At 40.7% G+C, this 13,795-nt stretch overlaps 4 protein-coding genes across 7 annotated transcripts; 2 read left to right on the top strand and 2 right to left on the bottom strand.

The window, feature by feature from the left end:
- Positions 1–966: 966 nt before the first annotated feature.
- tmem221 (transmembrane protein 221) lies at positions 967–4,914 on the top strand. Its single transcript, XM_086115875.1, has 3 exons — positions 967–1,359; positions 2,253–2,338; positions 4,186–4,914. The coding sequence occupies exons 1-3, from the start codon at positions 1,067–1,069 to the stop codon at positions 4,728–4,730; spliced, it is 924 nt and encodes a 307-aa protein (XP_085972001.1). The 5' UTR covers positions 967–1,066; the 3' UTR covers positions 4,731–4,914.
- On the bottom strand, positions 2,759–7,139 carry borcs8 (BLOC-1 related complex subunit 8). Of its 4 annotated transcripts, none has more exons than XM_086115882.1 (6): positions 6,965–7,139; positions 6,689–6,801; positions 5,721–5,822; positions 5,555–5,611; positions 5,307–5,371; positions 2,759–3,516 (listed from the first exon to the last, which is right to left on the bottom strand). In XM_086115882.1, exons 1-6 carry the CDS (start codon positions 6,999–7,001, stop codon positions 3,453–3,455), a joined length of 438 nt encoding a protein of 145 aa, XP_085972008.1. In that variant the 5' UTR covers positions 7,002–7,139; the 3' UTR covers positions 2,759–3,452. The 4 variants fall into 4 exon arrangements, with proteins under 4 accessions (XP_085972008.1, XP_085972005.1, XP_085972007.1 ...); XM_086115879.1 differs by having other exon boundaries at positions 5,307–5,319; positions 5,555–5,662; positions 5,758–5,822; positions 6,965–7,131; XM_086115881.1 differs by having other exon boundaries at positions 5,555–5,662; positions 5,758–5,822; positions 6,965–7,127.
- rfxank (regulatory factor X-associated ankyrin-containing protein) lies at positions 7,127–10,024 on the top strand. The gene is made up of 9 exons (XM_086115876.1): positions 7,127–7,367; positions 7,444–7,518; positions 8,174–8,275; positions 8,362–8,427; positions 8,767–8,867; positions 8,938–9,063; positions 9,495–9,561; positions 9,644–9,724; positions 9,799–10,024. Exons 2-9 carry the CDS (start codon positions 7,452–7,454, stop codon positions 9,852–9,854), a joined length of 666 nt encoding a protein of 221 aa, XP_085972002.1. The 5' UTR covers positions 7,127–7,367; positions 7,444–7,451; the 3' UTR covers positions 9,855–10,024.
- nr2c2ap (nuclear receptor 2C2-associated protein) lies at positions 9,876–12,182 on the bottom strand. The gene is made up of 5 exons (XM_086115878.1): positions 12,130–12,182; positions 11,960–12,050; positions 11,761–11,866; positions 10,799–10,866; positions 9,876–10,558 (listed from the first exon to the last, which is right to left on the bottom strand). The coding sequence occupies exons 1-5, from the start codon at positions 12,165–12,167 to the stop codon at positions 10,436–10,438; spliced, it is 426 nt and encodes a 141-aa protein (XP_085972004.1). The 5' UTR covers positions 12,168–12,182; the 3' UTR covers positions 9,876–10,435.
- Positions 12,183–13,795: the final 1,613 nt, after the last annotated feature.

The raw sequence follows: 13,795 nt of genomic DNA, 5'->3' as shown, positions 1-13,795 counted from the left end.
GTGTCACCTTACACCTAAAAGACCATGCCATCTATTCAGAACTATATAAATATTAAACAGAAAAGTTTTTGCAGCAATTTTTCATTCCTTTAAAAAAAAAAAAATTCTCGCTTCACAGCAGTGTGATTAATTTGCAAGAAGTTGCTCCACAAAATAGAAAGTTGCCCCGTGGATGAAGTCACTGATTTGCAAAACTGCTTTGGAAAAAAAAGTTATTTTGAGCCTTGTGGCGAAAAAAAAAAGTGTTCACATTGAAACTTACTGACAAACTAAACAACACAAAAGATTTTCACTTGGACAGACTGCACTTCACTTGTGATTTAAAACAACTACAAAACTTATTTTGTCTGCTACCTTAATTCTAAACAAAATGCCATAAAAGGGTGAACGAAGAGCATCTATGTGGCGGTGTTATCAAAACCAAATAAATATCTTGTTTTCTGTCTACTTCTACTTGATGCCAGAGCCATTTAAAGAGTTCAAAAGGTGCTCATGAGGTCTTCCTGCCACTTTCCTGAAACCTCTCACTTCTGCTTTTGGCAAGCTACAGCATGCGCTCAAGGCACAACACTCAAACAGCCTGCGTAGGTTTTTTTTTCTAAGATGTGCCAACTCCGCAGCTCTGCTTACCTTTTGGCTTTGGCATGCTTCATGATTCAACCAATACCTTTGCAAGGCTGTCAACTTCTGTGCCTTTGTGTGCCTCTACCAGTCTCTCTGTTGCAACTAGCCGTGGACATTTTAATTTGACATTTACTAAACGTTTGAATAGACATATCCAACAGCAATGGATGTGTGTTTTGAATACACATATCCAACATTTGACATTTTCTACATGTATATTGGGAGAAGGTAAACGGGCATTAAATTACTGTGTAAAAATCCATTGTAATGGGTAATTAGTAATCTGAGGATTGGACGCACATCACATGGGCAGACGGCATATTGAGGAGGAGGGACGTTCACGCACACTCGGAAACAGCACACTTCTCATTTAGGCACACTTTTTTTAATGGACTACTTCAACCGAAGACAACTTTTTACCTTTTTAATTCGATAAAAAAAGATGACACACTTTTACAGTCAGCGGTCCGTGGTTGTCCTGTCTCTACTGGGGATTCTATCGGCCATTATGTCGGTTTTGTCGGTCATTCTGATCTTCCAGCTGCAGCCCCAACACACGACCATAAAGGAATACGCTCCCTCGGTCGTACCCCCTAACGTTCGGGCCTTCTTGTTGCCAGTGTCGACGGTGCTCTCGGCTCTGTCGCTCACCCTTAACCTGAGCTCGGTGGTGGTCTGTCTCCTACATGGCTACTTTTCCACCGAGGTGTGTCGAGGAGAACTGGACACCGAAAGGTAATAGTTGTATAAAATCACCGGTGAAATACAGACTACTGTACGTCTCGCAGCATTGGACGTTCCCACTGTTTAAGTTGACAAAAAAAATAGTTCCAGTCAGGTTTAACAAACCGCGTCACGTTTAATGGTGTACCACACCTGTGACCGCATGATAGTCAATTAATATACTGTATTCATACGCGCGTTTAGTCGTTTGGGGTCCTGCAAAGAATTTGATATCACCATCGAGCGAAAAGTGTGGATTGGAGAAAACATTCTCATTTCCTGAGCAAGATATTGACTTTCCAATCCTTGAGATTTTCTAGCAAATGAATAATCTCCACACTTAATCAATATTTAATATAATTTACCATTTCACCCGCATTAAGACTCATCACCATGTGTGAATTAAGGACCTAGTAAATCACATCCAGTATGTGTGTCGTTAATCTAATGTAGGTATCTTCAATTAAAATTGAGGTCTGATTGCATTTATCAGAGTAAAATCTGTCTGTACAATTAATAAAACTGTTTTGATCCTACTCATGGACAGCATTGCATTTTAATCAAGGCCAACATCCATAAATTGTAATTGAGCAAAATTCAAAGCTGTGAATGAAGGTTCACACTATCCTACAAGGCCAAGCCCCCTTTGTTCCTGCCTCTCAATTCCAATAAGCCCGTTAAAACAGTCACCTTTTCATTCTACAGTCAGAGCACGGCCTCTTGCTCGCCCTTTCCTACGTCGGCTTACAAATCCAGTGCCCCCTTCCTCTGGAACGTGTGAAACAGTCTGAATAGTAATGAGCTTCTACATTTGTTGACACATACTGCACACATGCAATGTAGAAGCTAGTTTGTACGCACAAAAAAAAAAAAGTGAATGTACAGTACCTGTATTGTCTCCACAGAGCAGACTGGTTCCTGTTGGACAGCCGAGCAGTGCGACATGTGGCCATCGGATTGTTCTGCCTTGGAGTTTCGGTCTATTTAGCAGGTATAAACAAAGGGTGGGAATCTCACACATTTACAGTCACCATATTAGAGAGTATAGAGAGTATCCCAGTATCATGATACCACGTCTTGTGCGATAAACGATAAATCAGAAAAAAATAGACTAGAAGGAAGGCAGCTTCCTAATTCGAAATGAATATTTGAAGTGTCAAGACTGCGGCAAAATTGGTATTTTATGCTTGCTTGTGTAGTGATAGCGAAACAATATTGCTATGTGTGGGCATTACAAGGGCAACGCAAGCAATAATGGCAGACTACCTGTACATCAAACAGGGCTCCGGACCGCACCTGAAATTTGAATTTTGTGAAGTTGTCAGAGTGATTGCTGAAAAGGGAGCAAGTCAAAATGTTGAGTAAATTAACAACTAATTCAAGTGGGTAAATAAACAGTCTTTCATATTAATTCCTGGTCAATTTGCTTTTATTTTAGCACAAGCCTAACATACTGAGACCAAAACATTTATGTATATGTGTAATACAGAATAATTTGCTTGTTTGACAAAAACAACATGGGAAGAGGACCTTGAAAAAAAAAAGCAAATATTAAAGCGCACTATTAATTGATTTACTTTTTTTTTTAGATTTTTAAAAATCATTCAACCCGAGTACTGATACATTTCAACGGTGCACCAACACTGTGCCGTAGTGCTAATGACACATTGCTGCAAGTGATATTTGATGCTGATGTTTTGATACCATACAGCAAGCGGTAATAGTACTTCAAAATATCAATATTGTGTCGCACTGACGTGTGCATCAAACTGTGATCGAAAAACAACAACAAGAGCAGGGGATGTCCTTTCCAACTAATGTGCAAAATGTCGGCAGGGAAGTCAACAGCAGAGCGAGCAAAGAGCACTGTTGTTCTTGTCCCACGAGCTCAAGAGAACAATGCACTCTTTGAGCGGCGTCCATGACTTAAGTGGGGTTTTTTTTTTTTTTTTTTTTTTAAAGCCGAACCTGGCAGCGCTGGTCTACTCTGTTCCACTGAGCAGCTTGTGCTTGGAGGGGCAGGGCTAGAGGGTGAAGGGGATTAGGACCTTTCCCACTGCACTTCAATCAAGCACCACAAAATGATTAAATGCTGGGAAGGGTTATCACATTCCAGAGCTGCGCTTCTCTCCGGCATCCCTTGGCATAACATGATCCACCGTCCTTTTTCTGCAGATAAAATAAGACCAAAAAAAAGTGTAAGGCACTTCAATTTCACCCTTATGTTTCAGGTCCAACTGTCCAAAATGGATATGAACATTTAGCATCACATAAAACAATCCATTTACCAGTAATCCATTGGCTCCAAAGAAAACCAACTATGGGTATTATACTACACTAAATAGAAAAGATTTTCTTTTCAGTGATACAAACAAAAATGCCATCTATTTATTCCACCCCCCCAAAAAAACCCTGCCAAATATTTGTATTACACTGTTTAACGGGGATTTTGAGTTCCAGTCCATGCTCTAATTATCCATTTTCTGAACTCATTCTCTTACAGCTTACGGTTAGGAAAATTCTGTAAATTTAGCCTGGGTTGTTCGTTGAATTTTTGCCACATATACACTTCTGGTGGAATTTTTCACAATCAAATTATCTCTTTTATTTTGAATGAAATATTTGATGACTTTGAAATGATATTAACCCTTTCATGCACACCGTAACCTGATAACATGATAAACTGTCCACTGTAGTAACCGCTGTCCCCGAAAGGGTTCAACTGATCTTAGTTTGGATTATACTTACGGTTTAAACTACTAATATAGGAAACAATTACTCATGTTTTTGCACGATTAATCACAAAGTCGTTGAAGTAACTACCCTCATGTCTTTCAGCTATGTCTATTTTTATGCTGCTCATATTTGAGGCGGAGACGGGAATTGCCAGCGCCTCCGTCCTGGCCTCCGGCATCTTGATCCTTCTGGTAGTGGTGATCCATTCTCTTGTCAAGGTTTCCCAAGTGGCTAAACGCGGCCGAGAAGACCACCTCGAAACTCTCTTTCGCAACGAGCACAGAAGCAGCAACAACAGTCCCGTGTCTTGGCCCTGTGAGCTAAAAATTGGTGTGGACAAACTGCGGGTGCCCCGCAGACCGTCCCACCTCCAGCATCACATGTCGTTCACACCTTCCAGCAGCCCCAGACACCAGCAGCGGCACCACCCGCAGGAGGAGTACCCCCCTGTTGGAGAAGAGTCGCGCGGTCACTCTGGCAATGTGGACAGCTACAGTGGAGGCGGCAGCTGTCCTCGCTCACACAGGAGCTTATCTTCAGACTCGGTTTTGCTAAAGGCTAAACCCTGGAATGGCGTCAACAACGAGATGAGGAGTGTCCTGGCACGCAAGTCCGGGATTTCGGCAAAAGACTCGACCCTTGTGTGACAAAAGGCTGATGAAGAGGAGGATTTCAATAAGTCAGCATGGATATACTACTGATATGTAATAGCTTCAATGATTCCAGACCATCTGGAAACTGAACAAAAAAATCCACCCTTTTGACTCTATAAATTGTGATAATCTACTCTGTAAATTGTTTTATACAACAATACAATGATCGCCCACCTCGTGTGCTATGAGAAATTATTTGATATGCCACAGGAAATTATTCAATTCACTTAATTTGCCTGAAAATGATTTATTTACTGCAAATATGTTTTTGTTTGTGCGTCTATGACAGCAACGTATAGTGACAGACAGAATAAATAACTGCTCTTCCTCTAAATGGTGGATTGGGACAATCAACCAGTGTATAGCCATTGCCATTCACACAACAGAAAAATATATTTGTCATCAAATAAACAGGCCCAAATTTGACACAGTAATCGTGTATTTGTCAGTAAATTATGATGAGATCGTCATAATTTCAGTATATTGCTGCGTCGGGCGAAATTCTTCTCCCTCCAAAATCATCGTTTCTCAGGAGACCCTTGTTGTACTTGTGTGCCATTAGGTACTGACCTTGGACATAGCTCTGTCATGAGGAGGACGAAGTGGATGAGGCATGTGAAGCAGCAACAAGGGGACTGGGAGAAGGGTTGGCATCATGCAAAGTTAACGCAGGTGGGGGGCAGGGCGGACACAAACAAAAAAAACTCAGGAAAATGCCATACAAAAAAACCCAACAAAAAAGAACAAATGATTGGGTGATAATTTCAAAGAAGACATAATGGTTACAGATACATCACCATGCATCATTGTTTTCTTACCTGCGTCCTTGAGAGCTGCTGATTTGCTCCTTCATGCTGATGGCTTGTCGCAGGAGGCTGTCAATGTTTTTGAAATACACGCTGCTGTTGGCCATGCTTCTTACGGCACTGTAGAAACCACAACAAAAGATCAGGAGAGGGGTCAAGAAGCATGGAGGGGAGCCACTAAGATGCATACAGGTCTATCCATCATCATGACAAACCTGCATGCATATTCGACTGAGTAGATGGCTCCTTGACTTTGTTCCTCCCAGCTCTGCATATCTGTCTATGGGAGAAATAATGGCAAGTAAGACAGAAATATGGATCAATGTTAGTGGCACTAGTCATGATGCCAGGCCCTAACTTGTCACCTTGTGCATTACCCACTTAAGAGAAGAGACAGCTCCGGTAGTAAGTACAATTATCTCAGTTTGCACAGGAACATTAAAGTCACGGAAGTGAAAATGAATGTCTTTTACATTTTACACACCGCAGAGAAGTTGTTAACGACCCTGGCAAACTGACTCCCAAGTATATAAAACCAGGCTTCAAAAATGAAGCTTCTCTCCACTTTTGAAAGCTGTGGATATGTCCGATGAATGCATTGAAACCACACCATGCTTCACTATCAGTCATGACTTCTACAGCCTGGAAAAACGGATGCTAATTCATCTAACTTTTTTCTTATGTTGACAAATAATTGCATGCTTGATATGAAAACATATATTCACTTCAACTGTCCACTGGGTATGACGCCTTATCTTACACCTGTACTCACGGCGGATAACGAGGCGCTCTAAAGTGGCCACGCTAGACCGAAACCATGGTCCACAAGCTGACTGTCAAATCAAATCAGACTTATCCACCCACCTCCACTACTCTGCTTTTCTGCCCCAAGACCCTTTTAGTACATTATTTATCACCAAGAGAGGGTCAAAACACTTGGAAAAAATTGCAATTGCAGTTTACGCCACAAAAACACACAGTTACCGGTAAATTTGAAACCTCTGTGACATTGGCAATAAAGTTATTACAGAAAAGTCTAAAATTACAAATACAGCTCTTGTATGACATCGGCGTTTGTATCTAATTAAGTGTCTGAGGATCATTTAATTGTCGTTAAGTGTATGTTGGGCTGGATTTATACAGTACCTTATGCTGCACCAGCTCTGGCAGGGATCTCCGAACGTGCTCCTGCAGTCTGTACAGCGCCACGGACGGTTCGTTAGCCAGGACGTACATGCTCTCCGTGAACTTGTCACTCACTGTAGACAAAACAATAATAAATAATAAAATAAAGTCAGATGAATAACAGAAATTAAAATGGTAGCGCAACACTTGAAGTCAAATTACACTGACTCAGTGGCTAACTTGAGTTAGCCATCTCGCTAACCTCCATGAAAAACGAATAAAATATGTGACACTTACCTCGTCTGACTTTGAGTTGCATCTCTTGGTCATCCATGATAAAAGATGAAAATTACATCCACATATAAATAAATAAATACGGGAAAACGCGACTATTGACTTTCCCGCTAGGCACTACTTCCGTGTTTTGAATGATGGTGTGCAACGCTTCAGGGCTCCGGATAGGAAATCAAAACACAAGTCCACCAAAATCTGCCCTCGCAAAACATTAAAGCTCTCGAACACGGGATTTATTCAAGCCTACCATGATTTGATTTCACGTATTTCGATAATTAATGTTTCGTTTGATAATATGATATGTATTTTGTGGCTCATCGTCGACTGTCGCGACAGGTGAAATTAACCTACTTTCACTTCTGCCACAAGGAAGTTGGTGCAAATTAGGCACCCAAGACTTAATGTGGTAAGACGACGACATCGTGACTGAATTTCTACTTTTAACACTTGTATGCACTTAACGTCTTCACTTTTCCTCGCAGTGGTGATAATGGATGCAGGAGGAGAGGAGGACCAAAATAATCACGCATCAAGTGCAAAATCGTTTGAGCACAGAGGTGAGAGGAACAAAGCATGTGTCTCACAGGATGTAGACTTCGTTTTAAAACAAATTCTTGAGTGCTTAATATACAGTACTTACAATTGATACAAATAGATATATTTCTTAGAATTATTTTTCTAAGAATGTGCTGATTATTGTGGCTGTAGTTTGCAATGAGTGGTGTTGCTGATATTTCACCTCCCTCAAATGATTTACTTTGGGCAGAGATACACTCCGAAGTGGTTGCCAGTCAGTCGCAGGGCACATGTTGACAAACAACCATTCACAGTCGCATTAAAACCACTTGCATTGCGTGCCTGTTTTTGTAATTTAGAAAGAAATAAAGAATCCAAGCAAGCAAGGGTTATGATAACATGCAAACTCCACCCAGGAAGGCCAGATTCGACATTTTAACCTTGAATCTCAGAACTGTGTGGCAGATTTGCACACCGCTTCTTCACAGTGTTACAAAGATAATTAGAATTATACTGGCTGCAATCAGTGTCAACAGGAGTTCAGAACATTCAGAGAGATTTTCCCATCACCCAAAACATTGAGTCAATTGTTAGTTTTCCACATAGTTTTCGTCAAATGTCCCTCTCTTATTTTAGCATTAGCTATTTTTCAAAACGTTGTGCATGTGTTCCACATGAACGGCTTTGTGTCTTTAGAGATTGCCGATGTGGACGAAGAGGGTCTCTTCAACCATTCAGACACACTCACCAACAGGCAACGTGGCAATGAAGTTAATGCACGGCCAGCGAACTTAGACTGTGAGTTTTTATGATCATTTAATTTATTTTTCTTTTCGTTAGTGCTTGACTGTATACATGTATTTATTTATCTTTCCCATTATAAGCTCTGTCCATACATCAGCTGGCTGCCCAGGGTGAGGTTTTACAAGTGGCGGTGCGACTAAGTAAAGGTAATTTGGGCATTTGGGTGTGACTGAACTGACATAATATGATTTGCATATTATCCGACAAAGGGGCTGTCAAACTGCGCTCCATGGAGTGTAGCTTGGTTGTCCACAATATAATCTGCACGAATAAATAATGTAAAATCATTTTTGTTATAACAATGCAATTTTTTTCCTCAAAAATTGCCAACTTTTGAATTGCTTCGGTAAAGTACAAACATGGCAGTTATGTTTAATTAGAATTATGTTGGTGTTTTTCAAAAAATGTCTGCCCTGTAAAGAGTCCCTAGAGTCACAAAATTTGAATTTGTTACTTCCGGATTGTAATGTTTGCTTGTTTTGCAGACGTATCATTGCTGAGCAAACAGGACGAACGGGGCTTCACTCCTCTTATGTGGGCGTCGGCGTTTGGAGAGAAAACAGTGGTGGACTTGCTCTTGGAAAAGGTTGGACGGCAGGAGGAAGAAGTCTTATCAGGGCAATCACTCACTGACGCTGTTTTGATTCATGTGCCAGGGCGCAGACCCCAAAATAGTTGCAAAGGACCGTGAAAGTGCGCTGACGCTAGCCAGTTCCGGAGGCTATGTGGACATCATCGAGGTTCTCCTCAGATGTGGGGTTGATGTCAACGCCTTTGACTGGGTACACTTGCGTAGGAGCTTCAAATTGTCACCGTTGGGCAGAAACCAAAAATGGCTAACTATAGTCTGAGAAATGTAAATGCTGCAGGAGCCGGGCGGCATTATGTCACCTCAAGATTTTATTTGTGGCATCATTCATGGCGCTAAGACCTTTGTAAAAGAGTTTGGGACAATGATGTAACCACAAGTCGTCAAATTAACAATAGACCATGAGGTGGTGTTGTTTTGAAGTTGGTGCAGAACGATATATCATAGCACTAAAAGATATGATACTCACTTGGACGATGTGGTGTTTGTTAACTCAAGGAAGGTGGCTTTTTTTCCCCTGATAAGTACGGTAGTCATTTTTGCGATGTGAGGATTCCGCCCAACAGCGACGAAATCATTGTAAACAAAATAAAGTCATACTAAAATCTGATGTTTTGATTGCAGAATGGAGGGACTCCGCTTCTGTATGCTGTTCGAGGAAACCATGTTAAATGTGTTGAGGCGCTCTTGGGTACATTCATTTACTGTACATTGTATGCATATACGACAGATGTCCGATTGCTATACGAATTGATCATTGTGTTCTTTCGTAGCCAAAGGAGCGGACATAACCACAGAGTCTGATTCTGGCTACAGTGCAATGGCCTTGGCTGTTGCCCTGGGATACAAAAAAAGTAATTATCATCTTTCAACGAGACAGCCTTGAACGCTATCCATACAGTATTTCCTTTTTTTTTCTGTGTTGTAGTTCAGAAGGTGTTGGAGGACCATATTCTCAGACTCTACAAGCCAGCATGCCGATAAATTACACTGACACTGAGAAAGTGCTTTTTTTTGTTTTGTTTTATTTCATTTTTATGCAAGGCAGTATAACAAATAATATTTGCCAACTGTGCAGGAAGATAGTTTAGTTTGTCTATAGACCAGCAACACTGAACGTAAACAAGATGTAATAAATGTATTTTTTTATAGTGTGCTGACAGAATCGTCAATCATTTTTACAAGGTGGCATTTGACTAAAATTCCATTGATTGACTCTGGCTGGAAAATGTTGATCACTGTTTTCCAAAGTACAATTAGATTTATTTTTTGATTCAACACTACATGTGTGATGTAATTTTCAAGTCAACATCAAGTTGTTTTTCAGTTTAATTCCTATTCTACAAACACAACATTAATCATAATACTGTGGGGGCGCATAGAATGTAGTATTGTGCAGAACATTTCTGAACTGTTGTCGTGGTCTTCTGAGATGTGAATCATTAGCACATTTGCCCATTGCAATGTCCATCCAAAAGCAGCATTCCAATCCATTCATATGGTGGCAGCAAAGACATCCCACATCTCTGATGTCCTGCGTATTTCTCTCATATTCAGAGTATGGGTCATAAGGATTTCTCCCCCAGGATGTCCAAAGTATAAACAATAATTCTCCCAAAAAAGTCTGTGCTCTTCTCAAATGTTATTTTTACTCTGTCCACGGCGGCCGCCTCCTGTATGGGAAAGCAGTGGGTGTGCAGTTAAGGCAGTCTTTAGGTTTCAGTCATGAAAATATCACTGGCGATGACAAACACACTCAGTAACAATATTATTGGGCACTTCATAACTGTGCGTAATAGCCTGGCAACTAGTCCAGGATGTAACAAGTTGCCACCGCCGACCCCCCCCCCCAAATATGTTCTATTTATTTATTTTTAAGTAAACTAAAATACTTTTAATTTGACACTGACAAAAATAATGAAGGATATCTGAAGAGAGTTGTTGTCCTCAGGGTAAAAATGACTGATCACAGTGAAATCTCCATCTCCTGAACAACCTGCAGGGATAAACAGGAAAGAGAATCTCGATACATGCCGAGTCAAAGGTTGGTACTGTTTACACTTAAAATTTGTTAAAAATAACGTTTTTACAGGTTCCATTAATAAATTGTGGAAAATTATTTATTTCAAGAACAAAAATTGGATTCTAAAGCAGATTTTGATCGATCCTGGATAGGGAGGAAGGAAGAAAGGTAGAAAAGTAGTTAGGGTAAGGAAGGATGCAAGAATAAAAAGTGGGTCTGAAGAGAGAAAGGTGAAAACGCAGAGAGGAAGATAGAGGGAAGGGAAGAAGAAAGCAGGTCTAAGGTGAGGAGGTAACGAAAGAAAGGAGGGAATGAAGGAAGGCAGAAAAGTCAGAAATAAATTGGTGTGAGAGAAATGGGGAACAAAAGGAGGTTAGTCAGGCTCGGGGAAAAGCATGGCAGGAGAGTATGTTTCAGCAAGAGGGTGGAAGTCAGAAAATGTATAAAGAGAAACCAGAGTCAGGGTTCCCAGATAGGGGTTCAAAGCAGTTTTTGTGTTGCCAAATTAAAGCATAATCATGAATTAAAAAAAAAAAAAAACAGATGTGAAAGATGGTAGGGAGGGTGGCGGGGGTGGGGGGGGTGCAGAAACGAAGGTATATAAAGAAAAGATGCTCGAGGAACAACAGAAAATAAAGTACATATACTGTAGTGCCTACTGTATATACATATTAAATAAATGACGATTAAACCTAAAATTATGAACATGTCGCTATTGTTTTTCTCCTAGAACTATAATTATCCTCAGAAGAGGATAGTTCTAGCATGGTTTTTTTCCCCTCTCCCTCCCTTGTGGTTTCCTTTCTGAACTCTGACTGTAAATTTCCCCAGTGTGGGACAAATAAAGGATATCTTAATTACTTGTACCTTCCAGCCTGCATGTTTTGGCGGAAAAGCCTCCCTGGAACTGAACTTTTAACTCGGACACGTTAACCGACTGGGGGAAATCCAAAATCAACCACTGACAGTCACCCTAGACAAAATACAAACATTCATCAACACGCCTGTAATGACCGATAAACACATAGGGACCGACACCGATCATCAGGTTGCTCGAATAACTTGCCTGGTCTGAGTTCCAGCATGTCTCCTCGTTGCTGTCAAACATGAACTTCTTCCCAAACTGCTTCACATCCCTCTTTAGGACTGAGCTCACCCTGCAAAGTAGCCTAGTTTCACGTTTCTTTCCCCATCTTCATACTTTTCAAATACGTACGCGAGGTTTTCTTTTCCTACCTGTATTGTGTATCGCCGCATATCAAAGATTCGCCCATGTTGATTGTGGCACATTCTATCGTCAAGCGGTTCTCTGTCGCGCTAATTTTTACGACAGTCATCGTCGCTTGCCGTTACAATTAGCTGCCGCTAGATGGGTCCCAGGTGCCGTCATAAAAACAATTCTGGAAAAACCTTCTCAATACTGTAGTTTGATAAGTAAAAAGTTTAACGGTAGAATTTTAAGGAAGCAATTTTTTTGGTCCTCTCCTGAAAGACGGTGGAAAATATGAAGCAAAATGGCTTCGATAAGCTAAGTCGTAAAACCTTTGGGAATGAACCACAGTGGGAACTGGAAGTAATGAAGTATGGGACACTCTGCTACTGTGAAGATTTTGAAAGTATGAGTACTTTAGCATTTAATTGGTTGCCGACTTTTACTCGCTACATTTGAAAATTATATTTGACCTTTCTATTCCTTTGTCAAAATAGGCTCATTGGATGGCTGGGCTTCAGAGGCTGATGTGAGTGATTGTTTTTGTCTTTTCACATATTTCGTGAAGCACGTGTTGCTTTTTATTAGAAAAGTGCTATATAAAAAACTGTTTCATTGACTGAAAAGGCCATTCAAAATGTACTTTTGACGAATTTAGGCGAATCTTTAGCCATTATAAAAAGAGAACCAAATAGATAAGTGCGAGTATATGTGTTTTTAAGCCAAAAGTTGTTTGTGAAGTTCCATACAAAAGAAATGAGTGGTGGAACGCAAATTGAAGGAGGTTAACTGTATACTGAGACTTGCTGTGAAATGCCTGTTTTTTGTCATACCAATATGGCTGCTCACAGCAGGCTGAAATGCAGGTTCTTATGTCAAGTAGTAGCACATCCAGTTTGATTTAGAGCAGCACTAATGTCTTTAGTGCTATGTGTGCGCGTGAGGCTGCTGGCTTACTTATTGAGCGCTGCCTCATGATGAGCTCGCATTAATGCATTCTAGTGGCTCTGCTGGCTCAGGTCTGCGTGTGTGTTTCACGGCGAGGACCATTAATAGTTCTAAGATGAGCTTGTATGTGCAGTCTTCTCAATAAAATCATTTCTTCTTTTTTATTTTTAATGCCCCATAAAACGGAAAATCATGACCCCAGTCAGTAGGTTGCCAGGCAACCGTTTCAACAACAACAGTTTTTTGTTTTAAAAAAAGTAGTATGATGGACCGAAAAAAGACGTTTAATTTCAGGATTGCTGTTTGGAACACAACTTTGCATATTTAAATTGGATTTAGGCAATCTGTCTAATGATTACGCACAAGCTCAGCTGCCTAAAGACACAGATGGCATCTGCTCGAAAGTGGATGTGGGCGAATTAGAAGGACATCATGCATCCCGATGGTTGTAAACATGCCAATTGTCGAGTGGGAAAAGCAGGAAATGGGGAGAGAAAAAAAAGTGAAGCACATCTGCCAAATGGCTGCAGAAATTAACATGGAATTGTGTGTCTCTCTCTTTCTCTCTCGGCTCCGTGTTGAAATTTTCCGCTCCAGTTTGAGCGAGGTTCTTTAATTAAATCATTAAAAAGCAGCGCGTTTGCACAATATGCACCGCTGCATTCATTACAAAGCGCGATCGCTTGTAATTTATTCACTCACCATGAGGGAGGGATGTGATTGTCTCGGAGCTCACTTTCTTCT

This window comes from Hippocampus guttulatus, chromosome 7 (genome assembly GCF_054856545.1).
Source record: "Hippocampus guttulatus isolate MCC_2025c chromosome 7, RoL_Hgut_1.0, whole genome shotgun sequence".
In the NCBI taxonomy this organism is placed as follows: Eukaryota; Metazoa; Chordata; class Actinopteri; order Syngnathiformes; family Syngnathidae; genus Hippocampus; species Hippocampus guttulatus.
This window is presented reverse-complemented; position numbering and strand designations above follow the sequence as displayed.

Coding starts and splice junctions, on each gene's coding strand:
- tmem221 (XM_086115875.1), top strand. CDS start 1,067: ATGACACACTTTTACAGTCAGCGGTCCGTGGTTGTCCTGTCTCTACTG. Junction 1,360..2,252: donor GGAGAACTGGACACCGAAAG/GTAATAGTTGTA, acceptor TTGTCTCCACAG/AGCAGACTGGTTCCTGTTGG. Junction 2,339..4,185: donor AGTTTCGGTCTATTTAGCAG/GTATAAACAAAG, acceptor CATGTCTTTCAG/CTATGTCTATTTTTATGCTG.
- borcs8 (XM_086115882.1), bottom strand. CDS start 7,001: ATGGATGACCAAGAGATGCAACTCAAAGTCAGACGAG. Junction 5,612..5,720: donor ATAGACCTGTATGCATCTTA/GTGGCTCCCCTC, acceptor AAACATTGACAG/CCTCCTGCGACAAGCCATCA. Junction 3,517..5,306: donor ATGACAGAGCTATGTCCAAG/GTCAGTACCTAA, acceptor TTTTATCTGCAG/AAAAAGGACGGTGGATCATG.
- rfxank (XM_086115876.1), top strand. CDS start 7,452: ATGGATGCAGGAGGAGAGGAGGACCAAAATAATCACGCATCAAGTGCA. Junction 7,519..8,173: donor AAAATCGTTTGAGCACAGAG/GTGAGAGGAACA, acceptor TTGTGTCTTTAG/AGATTGCCGATGTGGACGAA. Junction 9,064..9,494: donor ATGTCAACGCCTTTGACTGG/GTACACTTGCGT, acceptor TTTTGATTGCAG/AATGGAGGGACTCCGCTTCT.
- nr2c2ap (XM_086115878.1), bottom strand. CDS start 12,167: ATGGGCGAATCTTTGATATGCGGCGATACACAATACAG. Junction 10,867..11,760: donor CAAAACATGCAGGCTGGAAG/GTACAAGTAATT, acceptor TTATCCCTGCAG/GTTGTTCAGGAGATGGAGAT. Junction 10,559..10,798: donor AGGACAACAACTCTCTTCAG/ATATCCTTCATT, acceptor CTGCACACCCAC/TGCTTTCCCATACAGGAGGC.